The 14,037-nt window shown below is 38.5% G+C and overlaps 2 protein-coding genes across 5 annotated transcripts; both read left to right on the top strand.

Moving 5' to 3' along the window:
- The first annotated feature begins 261 nt into the window (after positions 1-261).
- Positions 262-9,548, top strand: otos (otospiralin). Of its 4 annotated transcripts, none has more exons than XM_035424077.1 (4): positions 262-461; positions 7,417-7,478; positions 7,947-7,970; positions 8,927-9,548. In XM_035424077.1, the coding sequence occupies exons 2-4, from the start codon at positions 7,418-7,420 to the stop codon at positions 9,112-9,114; spliced, it is 273 nt and encodes a 90-aa protein (XP_035279968.1). In that variant the 5' UTR covers positions 262-461; position 7,417; the 3' UTR covers positions 9,115-9,548. The 4 variants fall into 4 exon arrangements, with proteins under 4 accessions (XP_035279968.1, XP_035279964.1, XP_035279965.1 ...); XM_035424073.1 differs by lacking the exon at positions 262-461 and adding an exon at positions 6,672-6,718 and having other exon boundaries at positions 7,413-7,478; XM_035424074.1 differs by lacking the exon at positions 262-461 and adding an exon at positions 7,031-7,266 and having other exon boundaries at positions 7,413-7,478.
- A 390-nt stretch (positions 9,549-9,938) lies between these two features.
- Positions 9,939-13,754, top strand: cops9 (COP9 signalosome subunit 9). Its single transcript, XM_035424078.1, has 3 exons — positions 9,939-10,099; positions 10,689-10,761; positions 13,652-13,754. The coding sequence occupies exons 1-3, from the start codon at positions 10,004-10,006 to the stop codon at positions 13,687-13,689; spliced, it is 207 nt and encodes a 68-aa protein (XP_035279969.1). The 5' UTR covers positions 9,939-10,003; the 3' UTR covers positions 13,690-13,754.
- Positions 13,755-14,037: the final 283 nt, after the last annotated feature.

The following is a 14,037-nucleotide window of genomic DNA, read 5'->3' on the forward strand; positions in this document are numbered from 1 at the left end:
TCGAGCCTCACTGCTGCGGCGCGGCAGCTAGAGTTTCGGCGTGCAGCCTATTTTTCACGCGTGAAGCGCGCGGTTCTCAGCAAGAATAGACAGTGAAAAGAGCGGTTGATAGTCATATTGACATCATACCAGCAACATTACATAACTGACACCACTGACATCACTATAGTTTCAAAGTCTATGCTATATTCGATGTCACAGACATGAAAAAAATATAAATATTATTATTATTTTTTTTACAATTGAGCACACACGTCTTAACCTTTTTCTGTCTAAACTAAATATAAATTAAATTTATAATGAAATGAAATCAAACATTCTATTATTGATGGCCATTATCAAAGGCAAACTCAATGTAGAAAGATATGGCAGTAGCAGCGCCACAGCAGTAACGCTGGCAGTGTGGACACATGCACGCGAGCCGCAGCAATTCGGCGAGGTAGACGTCACGCACAGACGAGGTAAGCAGTGTGGACCAGGCGTTAGTTATGGAGTAACGTTACAACAATTATGAACATCATTGTTATGGAGTGTAATGGTGTAATATAGCAAGCTAGTAAATGTTTATAAAACTATAAAATGCCTAAATTGTAATATTCACATCACAATAGCGCTCGTAACGTTATATTTTTAGCGATGATGATGGACTAGCTTGCAACTATCCTGGGCCAGCGACTTCATCGTGACCTTTCATGTCAGATGGAACATTCTGTGGTCACTCATACCTGACACTAGTATATAACTGAAGAACGTTGTGGGTTCAGTAGTGACTGCAAGCCTGTGCAACAGAATTGAAGGCCTGTGGAGACAAACACCCACACAAACCCATTTCATTGTATGATCAGATGATCAGTGGTGTTGTCTGTGCATATGTTTGTGTGCGTAGGTGTATGTGTGTGGAGGGGGGAGGGAGTTGTTTTCTCCTCTTTTCCTCAGTATAATTCTGTTTTTCTCAGTCATAATTCATTTAACCATTTCACTCAATTCATTTAGTGTATGAAAAGAACTTACCTTATGGGCAGAATGTTAATTGCTCTACTTACATTGAATTGAAAACATTCACAGCCTTACTTTCACATGATGTGAAGCAACATTAATAGAAGCCAACATTGCAGTTGTTACCTACAAGCAAACTATTACAATGCATGTTATGCATATTATGATTCAACTTAGCCACTGCCTGGCAAAAGACATCTAATGGAGTTACATATGAAGCTTAAGCACAGGAAATGTATATAAAGTTATTTAAGGTAAAGGTATATTTTCAGGCAAATTTACCCTGTAAATATAACATCATCGCACATGTTATTGGATTACTTATGGTAATCTAATGGTACAAATGGGTATAAGAATGCAATGGTGCAGAATTCACAGGAGTGACTTTATACTGAGCAGTTAAAGCAGAAAATGTCACGGGCATAGGAATACAGTGATACCCATGTTTAGGGTTGTTGGTCGGTAGCTGGCTGTTGCTATACCTGCTAGACTCAGGCAGAAAATTAGCAGACCACTCATGCACAGATTAATTTTAGAAACCTGTGGGTTTTGGGGAGAGACAAGCATATCATACTGATGATAAGACAGCTGGTATGCACAGGTGCAGCATGTTTACATGTAACAAAAACAAGACCGCAAATTGCACTATATACTGTATATGTAACCTTTACCTTGAGAGAGGTCTGAAAGATGGTCAGATCTTTGTTAGATTAGTGGGTATACTTGTTCTTTGTTTTTTACTCACCAAGGGTAAGGCCAATGAAATCTTCAATATAGCAGCATATGGAAAAATTATTAATACTCATAATTGTTATGGTTCAGAAAACACACTACCATTATAAATTTATTTATACTTCTGGTGGAAGTGTGCTAAAATGCCATCTCTGATAACTTAAGCTCTCTTCCTGTCTCAGGTCTGTAGAATTGATCTGCAGGTATTAGTTTTTAATTACTGTATTGACCTTCCTTATAACTACCACTAGCAAAACTGCAAGCCAGTCTTTCTTTGCAGCATTGCGATCTAAGAAAATAGATCATTTAATTTGGGGAGAAATGTGACATGTGCAAATGTGGTTTATAGAAAATAGCAACATTTCAATCCACACGATTCCAAAAGGGTATATTTTCAATATCCTTACCGTTTTTGTCAAAATGTTGAAGTTCAGAAGAGTGCGCACCTTTCTTTGTTTTCCTTTACAAAGTATTGAATAGGTTTACTTCTTAGGACAGATTTAGAAATTTTACAGAACATACAATGTTCAAAGTGTCCTGTTGACCTTTTATGATACCTGCATATAAGTCTTTGTAAGTAGCCAATTCTCAAACACCATTTTAGAAAAATACCTATTGTACCTCAAGAAACTAGTTTTAAACAAGAAGAAATGAAATGGGTTGTTTAATTTCAACAAAAAGACGTGCAACATTGTGTTGTGGATCTCAGACAAAAGCAGAAACGGGCACAGCACACCCCCGCATACCACACAGCACTGCTCCACCTACACTGTTTATCCGTAAACATGTTCTGGTTAGTTCAACTGAAGCCACAAAGCAGTCATGAGGTTAGTACCAAGATTACTTTCTGAAACAACAGCATTAACATTAAATGTTCTACACTGTAAGACAGTGAAAAGTAAGTAATACAATGTTTGAATATTGTAGTACTGTAGAATCTACAATACTACAATATTCAGACATTGTATTACTTTCCACTGCTTTAATATTTGAAGGAAGGAAACAAAACGGTTTCTCTATGAAATCTTAACATTCATGTTTCTATGTGTTTATAGGTCAAAGGGTACAAATGTTAATAAGGACTGTGTGTCCGAATTAAATGCAGGTATTTCTGTGCGAAACCCAGAAAAGTGTTAACGTTGTGTTGTATAGAGATGTAGTATGCCCAGCTAACCTGTAACACGACACATCTCCCATCCAATGTTCATTGCCTATTTTCTGAGGCTCATTAAAATGCAAAAGTGTATTAATGTTAACGTTTCGTAACCTTTTGTTCATTTCTGACTTTATAACAATGTTTAATTCTTTTGGACTTCATAGTAAACACTGCAAAATAAAGAAGGAATATTATTTTGCTAATAACTAATTTAACAGAGTTAAGACCTTGGCCCAGTATTGGCATTGAATTGCTATTCAATTTTCCAGGATGATTTTGCTTTTACAAAGCAATCAAAATGAACATTAATAAAATATCCAAATGTGTCTTTTGTGTCTTCACGCTTCTTCATTTAATGGGTCATTTTGTATTTTGCAAGAAAAGAAAAACAAACAAAAAAACGAATGTAAATCTCCCACATATCCTTAATGATTCTTAGGAGAATAGTATTTCCATCCCTTAATAAACTGTATTTTTTATCAGAATCAGAATCAGAATCAGAATCAGAATCAGGTTTTATTGCCAAGTAGGTTTACACATACGAGGAATTTGTTTTGGTCAACACACCGAGGCAGCCATCCGCGGCGCCATCTTATTAGATGAGAAATGAGAGAACAGGAGGAAGGAGGAGGGAAAAAAATAGTCCTTTCAATGAAACGAGAGGGCACTCGTTTCATTGAAACGAAGAAAAACCTCAGCACATAGCAACATCATAAAAACATTACAAACATTACAACAAAACTTGAAGACTTGCACATGTGGTAGGGGGTAGGGTGTCGGGGAGGGGAAGTGTCGCAGCACAGACACTGGGGGGAGCGCGCAGCCGCTCAGGCGCAGCGCATCAACCCTCAGCAGACTGCACTGTAACGGGGGAGGGAGGGGGGGTGGGAGCCAAGAAGGCGTTGAGTAGGAGGTGGTGTGTGTGTTATGTATCTTCGTGTGCGTGTGTGTGTAAGTCCATGGACTTCATCTCCACCACAGTCTCAACATTGTCTCTGCCGTCTGATACTGATGCCGTGGAGACGACCTCGAAGAGTCCTGATCCAGAGACAAAGTTCATAGGAGCAGGGAGGTGGGGGTAGGGCCGAGCATCTGTCTGCATAACAATCCAGGAGAGTGGAGAGATATCAGCCTTCCAAGACCGATGTGGGGGAGCCAATGAAGATAAGGATTGTTTTGGGTTCAGGCAGACTTCTACATTTTGCGTCTACCTTTAGTCCTGTGGTTCTCTCAGCATTGTTCCAATCACCCGAATTTGATGGCCCATTTCAGTGAGCCGAACCGACAACTTCTCCAAGTTGGTATCCGTCATGCGAATTTGCGATCCAATCGCATCCAGTTTGCGATTGAGCTTGCAAATCGCTTGAGTCTGAGTGTTGACAGCCCTGCCCGTTCCCTCAATGGCGGGCAGCTTCCCAATTAGTGCTGCCAACGCCTTCTGAACTTTGCGATAAATCAGGATGCTGCCAGCTCCAAACAGCAGAAAGCCTGTTATCATAATTCCAAGCAAAAACGTCTTCAACATTCTCAACGGAAAGGATCGACAGGCACACGACCCTCCACTCCTTCCAGGAGTCCATCGTGTATCCGGCTGCAAGCGTTCCGTCAGGGCAAGAGGGCTCTCCCTGACCCGTTCTTCTCGTCGAGAAAATACTATCAATTGCGTTGAGAGACCAGTTGATCAGATCCATGATTTTAGGTTTCGGAGAGAAATGCAGAGAGAGGCTCCGGATAGTTATTACTACTATTCACCACTCCGATGATATACATTTACAGTACAGTTATTCATTCAGTGCAGGGGCTGTGCCATATAAATATGTTGACCTATTAGAGTACCAGAAATGTTACTGGCAGAGTTTGTTTGCACATGTGGTTGCTATTCCTGTTCATTTGAAAATGTAGTTACTTATTTACGGTGTTGCTCGAAATCATCCAGGCAGATTAGATTAGAGCGCATTTTATGATTTTATATTTATAAGAACAATTTTTGCATTGTAAATACACTGGCTTCTGTCATATACACATTAAATTGCCTAAAGCTGGAAATAGTTAGTATAAATTGATCAATATATACATCGTACTGGTTAACAAAAAAGTACAATTTACAATTTGGATATATTTAGTCTTCACCAGCATTTTCATAATCCATTCCACAAACACTTGATGAAGTGGCTTACTGTTTTCACTGACCCACCAAACAGACACTGTGTACACATGTAGTAAACATTTGTGCATTTGACAAGATGCATATAAAATCATACATGTGCAACTGAAAATTCTGAATTCCCTAATGCAATGCAAATTACCATGGCTAATCCTATACTTGTGCGAACACAACCAAATAGTTAGCTGCCCTAAATAGCCATCTTCGCACATAAACTAAATTATTCCCCAATGTTGCTAACAAATTAAACTACATATTATGAATGAAGCAAAGATCATGCAGTTTGCATAGCTAACAGTGCCTAAAAAGCTAGGAAGTTATTGTGTTCAATTCTTTTTTTTTTCTTCTCCAGAATATCTGATATACTATTAATATTAGTACTGATGGTCGCTTTTTAAATATGCCTGAATTTTAATAAATGTGTTCAATACATTTGACCTCATTTTGACACAGACGAAGTGCACTCCAAACTCCACTCATTCACACCCCTGAAAGATGAACAAACAATACAGTACAATAGTGCAAGCACGGACTTGTGGAAAATAAGTTACTTAAGACTCAGTGGAACTTGGCATATTCTCAAAAACAAAATTAAATTAATACAATGTCACAAATACTCACGCCCCTATTTTCAATATTTAGCTAATCTAATTTCAAGGATGAATAAATTGTTTGTGTGTGTGTGTGTGGGGGGGGGGGGGGGGGGGGGGGGGGGGTGAGTAATAATGGCTGTACTTGTTCACAATAATCCAATGGATAAAAATATATTATGCAGAGTTTCATATTTACAAGCTGTGATATAAACTTAAAGAACCACTCTTGAAAAGTGATGGGGTTGTCATAAACTAATGGGACGTGTCATTTTAACTTACTTGAACTGTGTTACTATCTAAAATTATGACTTTGTACATTCATAGCTTAAAGTGATCCACTGTCCTGTAATCAATCATAATTTGCAGTATTGTACTCAGAATATCTGATGTCAATTGTAAGGACACAGTCAATTCCTGTTCTGCAGCAGATGTGCACCACAGACGACTTCTGTCACTGAGGTGATGCAGCAGAACAGGCATGATCTATGTCTACAGCATGAATATTTCTTTAAAAATTGGTTGTGATTAAAATAAGAATCTCTTTAAACAATAGCTCAGGTCATAATACAGCAATGAATCCAATCATATCCAATTTCTGATGTATGCTTCTTTGCTTGTCAGCCTAATTAATGTCAAACTGTACGCCATTGTCAGACTTTCACATTTACATCACATTTAGCTGTATAGCCAGATGTAAGTTGTTCTGAATAAAAACGTCTAAGTAGCAATACTCCGTACCTAAAACCTACAATGAGTAAGCAGTAAACGTATTTATAATGGAATATAGTAGAATATAGTGTTACATATAGCATAGGTAGGGCTAGGAAACGTTCAGGATTAGTTGAACCAGGATGCAGTGTAAACAGCTGCGCCTTCGGTCTGTGGTAGAAGATTGACAGTGACTCGGCTGTCCTGACTGCAGGAGAGAGCTCATTCCACCACTGGAGGGCCAGAGTAAAGATGAAAAGTGACGGAGAGGCGGGGGCCTTTAGGAAAGTGAATGGAAGCCAACAGAAGAGGCAGAGCTGGGAGGTCTGGGAGGAGTGTAAGGTCCGATGTTTGATCCTATAAAAGAGGGTACAGTTCCTCTTTCTGCAGTATCACCTATGATGGACGATTTGTATTTCATATGAGCCACAACTGGTAACCAGTGGAGGGTTGCGCAAGTGCACCTAGGCCGGTTATACAGTAGACAGGCAGCAGCATTCTGCATGAGCTGGAAGGCCCTTACAACGCATGCAGGGAGACCAGCAAATAGACATCCACATGAATAAAGAGATTTTAAAGAGAAACACTTGCCATGGCCATGATATTTTATTTTGTTAATAAATAACCAAAATTGTCATTAAAAAGTGACTATGCCCATTTAAAATTCAATGGATAAATACTTTTATTTTTATTTTTAAGTGTCACTTTGAGCTCAGCTGTGAAATAAAATAAAATGAACTAACCAGATGTAAATGTGCCTGTAGAAATGGAGGGGGGATTAGTGGGGGATGAATGTGACCTCCCTTTCCGGTATTTGGGGTCCACTTTAAACATTCCCGTAGGTCGCATAAGGACCCATTCAGCTCTGCGTGCAAAATAAGATTGATTTTCTTTACGTCTTGAAGGCAGCGCAACAGGTAAAGCTTTAAAATGTATAATCTAAGTTTGTTGGAGATCATTTTAAGACATTCTGTCCTAATGTAATTAGTCTAACTGAAGTATATGATAGCTTGCACTTGGATAACTTTGTGAACTAACTGGGTTTTTCTCTTTTTGCAATTAGGAAGGATGAAGTGGCTAGTAATTTTTGGAATGGTCTGTGGGTGCATCATTCTCAGTCAGTTCAGCAGTAAGTAAACGAATACTTCTGTACTCACACCAAAGTTGTATTTTTTAAAATGAATTTTGTAAAATTATAATAACAATAATAACAACAACAATAGTAATAATTTGACAGAATTCGTGAAATGTTTTGAGGATTTTCATATTTCTCAGTATTTTTGCAGTTCCTAGTTTAATATTTCTCAGCTCCAAGTTTAAAATCAGGCATACCAAAAAAGAAGAAATCTTGCATGTCTTTTTACCAAGTATATACAAGTTAGTAGATTTAAAGATTTTGTCTGGAAATCTAGATTTAAACAATTGTATCCTACATAGAAAATATGTGGTGTAAACACAGTCATAACAAATATGAAGGAATGTATTTTCATGCATTTTTGACAATCCCCTGGGAGGACCCCTATTTACATGACCTGAATCGGTCCTTTGTGAAAGGAGTCCCCGAATGTTAAAATCTCCTCTCTCTTCCAATTTCCAGATGCCAGAGTCATTCCTGAAGGAGGTAACAGGCTTCAATATCTTTGTTGTTTTCATAAACTAACATGAAATGTACTCTAGTCTTCCATATCATAAGGCAAAAAGACGTTAGACTCATTTACATCACTTCAAAAACAAAAAAACAATAAGTATTCTGTATAGTGTAGCACTGCAATAAAACTATTATATTTTCACATGTCAGTACATGTCACTAATTACAAGTCTAGAAACAACGTGGAGAATGTACAATTAACTGAAAGGTGTCTTGCCTAGGGCAACTTACAGCTTTGTGTATTTTACACCTTACCTATTCATATAGCTTTATATTCATTAAAACAATTCAGGACGTGTACCATGAACCTGCAAAATTAACTAAGAAACATGGTATGAACTGACTTAATTAACCATAGCATCACACTACCACCGTCCATTAAAAAGCACCCTAGCTGTCAGTTCCTCCAGGCAAAATATCGTGCCAGCATGGGGCAACAGGACAACCAGGATTGCTACGGTGTTTAACTGTAAACTGGAGGGAACTGAGGAAAGGCGTTTGCTGTCACTGTCACATAGCCTACATCCCCCTGAGAACCTCTGGGACCAAAGATGTATGAGCAGAATCCCAGACACCAGCTTGTGTGATGTCATCACTGCTTGGTATATGCTGCCATAGGAACACCCACAGACCTTGGCTGACCAAGGTTTTAGGTTCATTAGGTTAAAGGGGAGATCCCCAAGAGATTGAGTTAAATGTTTAGATTTGTTGTATGGTATCATAATGATTTTGGATTAAGAAATTATTGTTGTTCAGGAAAGTAATTCCTTTTATTTGTTAATGCAGTTTGTGCAATGTTTTATATATGTATGTTGTACAAAGTATTCATGTAATACTCATACATCCAGTAAAATATGTTGTACTATATATAGAAAATGGAAGTAACTGATATATTTTGAGACTCAATTATTGTATTATTGCTACCCCAGTTCCATATGATCAGCCACCAAATGTGCCCTACTGGCCCTACTCTACCACTGACTTCTGGAGATACGTGGAATACTTCCGCAGCATCGGGGCCTACAACCACATCAACGAAATGGCCAGGGCCTTTTTCGCCCATCAACACCTCGGCGACACACTGGGCTATGAAGTTGCCGAGGGGCATGAGCATTAAACATTTATGATGAGAAACGGTGGTGTCCACTCCTGATCCTGGAGACCCACTCCTGTGGGCTTTAGAGATGCTGTTCAGCCAGCAGCTGATCAGTTGATCAAAACATTAAAGGTTCCATGCAATCAACGGCTCGAAATAAGCCATTTATACTCAAGGTGGAAGCCAATAAACCAACGATCTCCAGTGAACACCTCCGATGCAAACCTTGTGTTGTAAATCACAGATAATTACGTTATATAAATAATCTTAAAATAATTTTATCTTTATTAATATAAACCTTTAGCAGTTAGCTTGAGTGTATAGTTTTATAATAACCCATTGTACCGTAGAAGCATTTACAATTAATCGCAGTTTATGCCTTCATATTTACAAGCTGTTAGAAATGCAGAGTCATGTTGTAAGGAAGTGAAGAATCAATAAATGGAAATAATCTGTTTACCGTTTTTATTTTTGATTTATTCTCATACGCTAAACTAAATATATAAAAATACCCAGGACAACCTTACATAAACATAGCCTATTGACAATGCACGCATACATGATTTACGATAATCCACTCCCCAGTGTAACTCAAGAAGGTAGTAGCAAAGTGTGATCCTTAGCTTGGACTAGCATTCGCCTGTCCAGCACATGCCTGACAAAACTTTGAATGAAATTTACCTTTTTTATCTAAATTATACTAGCCACTATATTACAGATATAAAAATAAACTAATAAAATAAGAACGTGCATTCTCCGAAAACTACATTAAAGATACTTTAAAGATTCGCTCGCTTGGTGGTTACTTTCTCACTAGGGATCATATCCCTAGTCGGACAGTAATTGATGTAACCAAACCGGAAGCGGGAAGTATTTTTTCATAACAGATCGGACGGATTTGGGATTATTTATGCCACTCAAAGATCAATCAAACTCGACCAACATGAAGCCAGCGGTAGACGAAATGTTTCCCGAAGGAGCTGGACCTTATGTAGACCTTGATGAGGTTTATTACTTGAATATTCGTTATTCTTTAACCGCATAGCTATCATTTAACGTTGGTAGTCTAGCTTCACGTACAGCTGACTTGGTAAAATTAGCATTCGCCAGAAAACAAGCTACTCAATTTAACATGTTTTACATCGTATCATTGAGTGTAATTTGTTCATTTTACGATTTTGGATTATGTTTAATTGGTTTACTTGCCGGCGTGTTATCTATAGTCAAATGTCTCTTGATTCAGTACACTCAAACTACCCATTTGACTAACGTTAACTAAATTATCTCAGTCGTAATATTGTGGAATCGTAACGCTGGTTAACGTCCGAACACCCCGCAACTATTTTCACAACTGCTGTGACTGGGAAATGTTTTTTGCTTGAATAGGTTAATATAGATAGATAGATAGATATGTTGAACTATTGTGGTTGAACTTCCTGTTCGTCGCAAGCGACGATTGATGAGTAGGCATGCTGTTCTATAGCTGTGTATCACTTTTGCTGGGTACTGAGTGAATAGGGAGAAACCAGACAGAATAAGATTCTCCAGCGAAGCCCCTAGAACTTCTCTTCATCGTACGCTTTTGTTTCTCACAGGCAGGGGGAAGCACCGGGCTTCTAATGGACTTGGCTGCAAACGAAAAAGCAGTCCATGCGGACTTCTTCAACGGTAAGGGGGTCGGTGGGTGGTGAAATTACAATAGTTTTCTTGGCATTAATGGTTTAACTATGGTAAGATAAATTTTAATATATGCAACGATATAACATGCTTGACATTTTTGTGTAATCTGCAAGTGCCTTGTTTAAATCCTGGGGATTTGCGTACTTTTACCACCTTTGGAGCAGCAGGAAGCCTTTAACATGCTTCAGAAACACTTTGATCTTTCTACCTTACCTCCCTTTTTCCTGATCCAAAGTCAGTTTTATAATTTGGTGTGACACCTGCCCCTGAGGCTGAATAACATCAAACGGCAACACTGGAGAAACCATTCCCCATCTGTGGCACTAATGTGGCCCACTGCAGCAGCATGGCTTCAGTTTCATTGTGTGGGGAAGAGAAAAAAAAAAGTCAAAGATGGGGTCTCTTCCGCCCCCGTCTCAGTAGTGTCAGTAGTGTTACTTGCTGGCGGTGTTTAATAGTTTATGGTTTGAAGTTCAAACTGCCTACGATTCTGAAACTTGTAGGCATTGAGCTTATCATGATATGTATGTGAAGAAGCTGATGTACTCAATCACCAGGACATCACCTCAAAGCCATTTGCGATTGCACGGTGGGACTCTGTGGAACTCATAATAGGGGGGCTACTGTGTGCACTTGGCCACTGACACATTGGCATGAGCCAATCAAAACACTTTTCTATGTTAAACACTACCTTCCCTTCAATTCAGGATGTTACTATACATAACTCCGCCTTTTGTGCGGTTCATTCAGCGCCTCTTCTGTTGCTGCAGTCAAGCTGGTTTAGTGCTCTCAAGTAAATGGGCGATGGGCTTTTTAAACCACTACCTTCCAGTGTTGAGGCCTTGCACCCTCTTGGGTGCTGCCCCAAGATTAGCCATCCTTGCTCTGATGGAGACCTACAAACCGTAGGCAGAACTCTGGTCCTATCACTATGTAGAGAGTGTGTATGGAAATTGGCTTTTGCACCTTTGTTATAACATTTTGATGAGCACACAAATCAGACTTATTTCACAGTCTAGGAAATGAGCTATTTTCTTTAAAATGTTTTTTGCTTTTCCATGTTGAATATTGGACGCCCTGAGCATTTGCTTTTGCAAAGCTACCTTTGGTTTTTTTTAGGGAAGGAACCATAAAGTGTGGTAGGGGGAAAAATAACTATAAACCATTTTACAGGACCTTGTTAAACTCCAGCTCAGCATGGTTCTGAGATTTGTGCCAGTTTATCCGGTTTTGAGAGGCCCACGGGGCTGAATGCATTTCCTGCCGAAGCAGAGCATCTTTTAGTGAGGGGTCCCAAACAGGGGGACCGAAATTGAACAGGTCAATTTGAAGAGGAAGATAAGTGCCTAGCCAAATGCACAAAAAGTTATCTGTTCCAACGGTTATCTGTCCATCTCAGGGCCTGCCAACATCCAGTAGACTACACATGAGAAAGTATTCCCTGTATTTTAATGTGTGTACATGGCAAGAATAACTGGTTGAAATATAAAACTTTTGATTGTTTTCAAAAATAGAAGTCCATGGTTATTCTCTCAATAATGTCAAGGAAGAGTAGCCTAAGAACAAATATACTGGCAAGCAATTCATTGGTATCCTTAACTGTCCTGCTAAAAGAATGAGTGTCTGTATGCAGATCTCTTTGCAGCAAGGCATGTTATCGAGAAAGTACTGGATTTTTCATGACTAATACGAAATATCATTTGATGTGCACATTAAGGCTGTCAAAAGTGCCATGAAATTGAGTTCGAATATTAGCTTTTGTAATTAGTTAGAGTTCGAATATATTCGAATATCATTTGCCTATAATTCACAAAAATAAGCTGCTTATTGTCATTTATAAAACGTATTTTAGATCAACTTTGTGGCGCGTACGGAGAAAATCATGTCAAAGTAGTGACTTATAAAATTTCAACATGACTCAATTTGACCGTGGAAACGGTTGTGGCTCTACGTCAGGTCTTCACTTCGAGTATGCACGCAAGTTCATTTTATAAATGAGCTCCCTGCAGTTTCTATAGCCTAATGCGCAAATGAATAAAGCACTTTCTTCACTTGGATGTAATTTGCCACAACTCGGCATTTATTAATCACAATAATAAGGAAATGATTGTTTATAGGAAATCCCTGTTTATTTCTTAACACAAAAACTATTCAAACGGCTAATACCTGTAGCCTAAAACAACATAAATTACTTACTCTGTTTAGTTTGTTTAACTTCTTTCATCATCCAATTTTATCAAAATCTTCAGAACAGAAAGGAAACATAGCCTGCCATGGGTACATTATTTAGCCTACATTGTTAGCTGACCAGACCTGTTGAACGAAGTGGAAAAAAAGAGACTGGCTCGCGAGGCTAGCTGACCAATAACGTTAGGTGTCCATGGAGCTGAAAGTATCACCGCAGGTTATTGGCAAGGCAAACCAGACGATCCACTTGCTCTGGATCCAGGGCAGAACGTTTTTTGTTGACAGAGGAAGTAATGTTAGCACAGGAAATGAACTTTGCGTGCATGAATATGATTCGCCGCATGAAATTAAAGCCTGTATATTCATGTTTATTGCAAAACGCAGGATCGAAAACTAATATTCAAATGTTCAAATTTAGGTCTGAACTTTAAAAAAAAAAAAAAAAAAAAAGATTTTCGAACTTCGAATAGTTTTTGACAGCCCTAGTGCACATCCCTACTACAGGCACATGAATCATTCAAGAATGTGCTTTGAAGTATGTTTATACATCCTTAGCTATCCCCCTCTTTCATAATTTTGATTAAACTTTAGGACATGTTAAATGTCATTTCAGAATTATGTCTGTTGTAATTATTTAAGTACTTTTCAATGATTTTGTGAGTTTACTGAAATGAACACTTTTTTGTTGCAGATTTTGAAGACCTCTTTGATGATGATGATATCCAGTGATGTCCAAGTTGTGCACGTTTGAAAAATTTGTAAATAAACACACAAAAATATTGAAAATGTAAAAAGGTATCCAGTATTTTCGTTTCTGTGCTGGGGTGCAACGTGACTGGGACTAACCGTTGAGCACAAGTATAATACAAAAAACTTTGTTGTATTATACTTCTATTTGAGTGAGTTACGTTTTGTAGTTTCAGACAGTTTGTAGAGTCCTGAGTCCAGATGTTGCTAAATTCTAAAAATCTCTAACATTCCTCTTTCTGTGGTATGTTAAAATTATAACAACTTGTTCATGTCAAAAACAGCCTCAAACCTAGATTGCAGGTTTATGGGCTGTCCTGAACACCTGTT

Source organism: Anguilla anguilla, chromosome 6, assembly GCF_013347855.1.
Source record: "Anguilla anguilla isolate fAngAng1 chromosome 6, fAngAng1.pri, whole genome shotgun sequence".
Classification (NCBI taxonomy): domain Eukaryota; kingdom Metazoa; phylum Chordata; class Actinopteri; order Anguilliformes; family Anguillidae; genus Anguilla; species Anguilla anguilla.

Coding starts and splice junctions, on each gene's coding strand:
- otos (XM_035424073.1), top strand. CDS start 6,697: ATGTTTGATCCTATAAAAGAGG. Junction 6,719..7,412: donor GTTTGATCCTATAAAAGAGG/GTACAGTTCCTC, acceptor TTTTGCAATTAG/GAAGGATGAAGTGGCTAGTA. Junction 7,971..8,926: donor CAGAGTCATTCCTGAAGGAG/GTAACAGGCTTC, acceptor TTGCTACCCCAG/TTCCATATGATCAGCCACCA.
- cops9 (XM_035424078.1), top strand. CDS start 10,004: ATGCCACTCAAAGATCAATCAAACTCGACCAACATGAAGCCAGCGGTA. Junction 10,100..10,688: donor CTTATGTAGACCTTGATGAG/GTTTATTACTTG, acceptor TGTTTCTCACAG/GCAGGGGGAAGCACCGGGCT. Junction 10,762..13,651: donor CCATGCGGACTTCTTCAACG/GTAAGGGGGTCG, acceptor TTTTTGTTGCAG/ATTTTGAAGACCTCTTTGAT.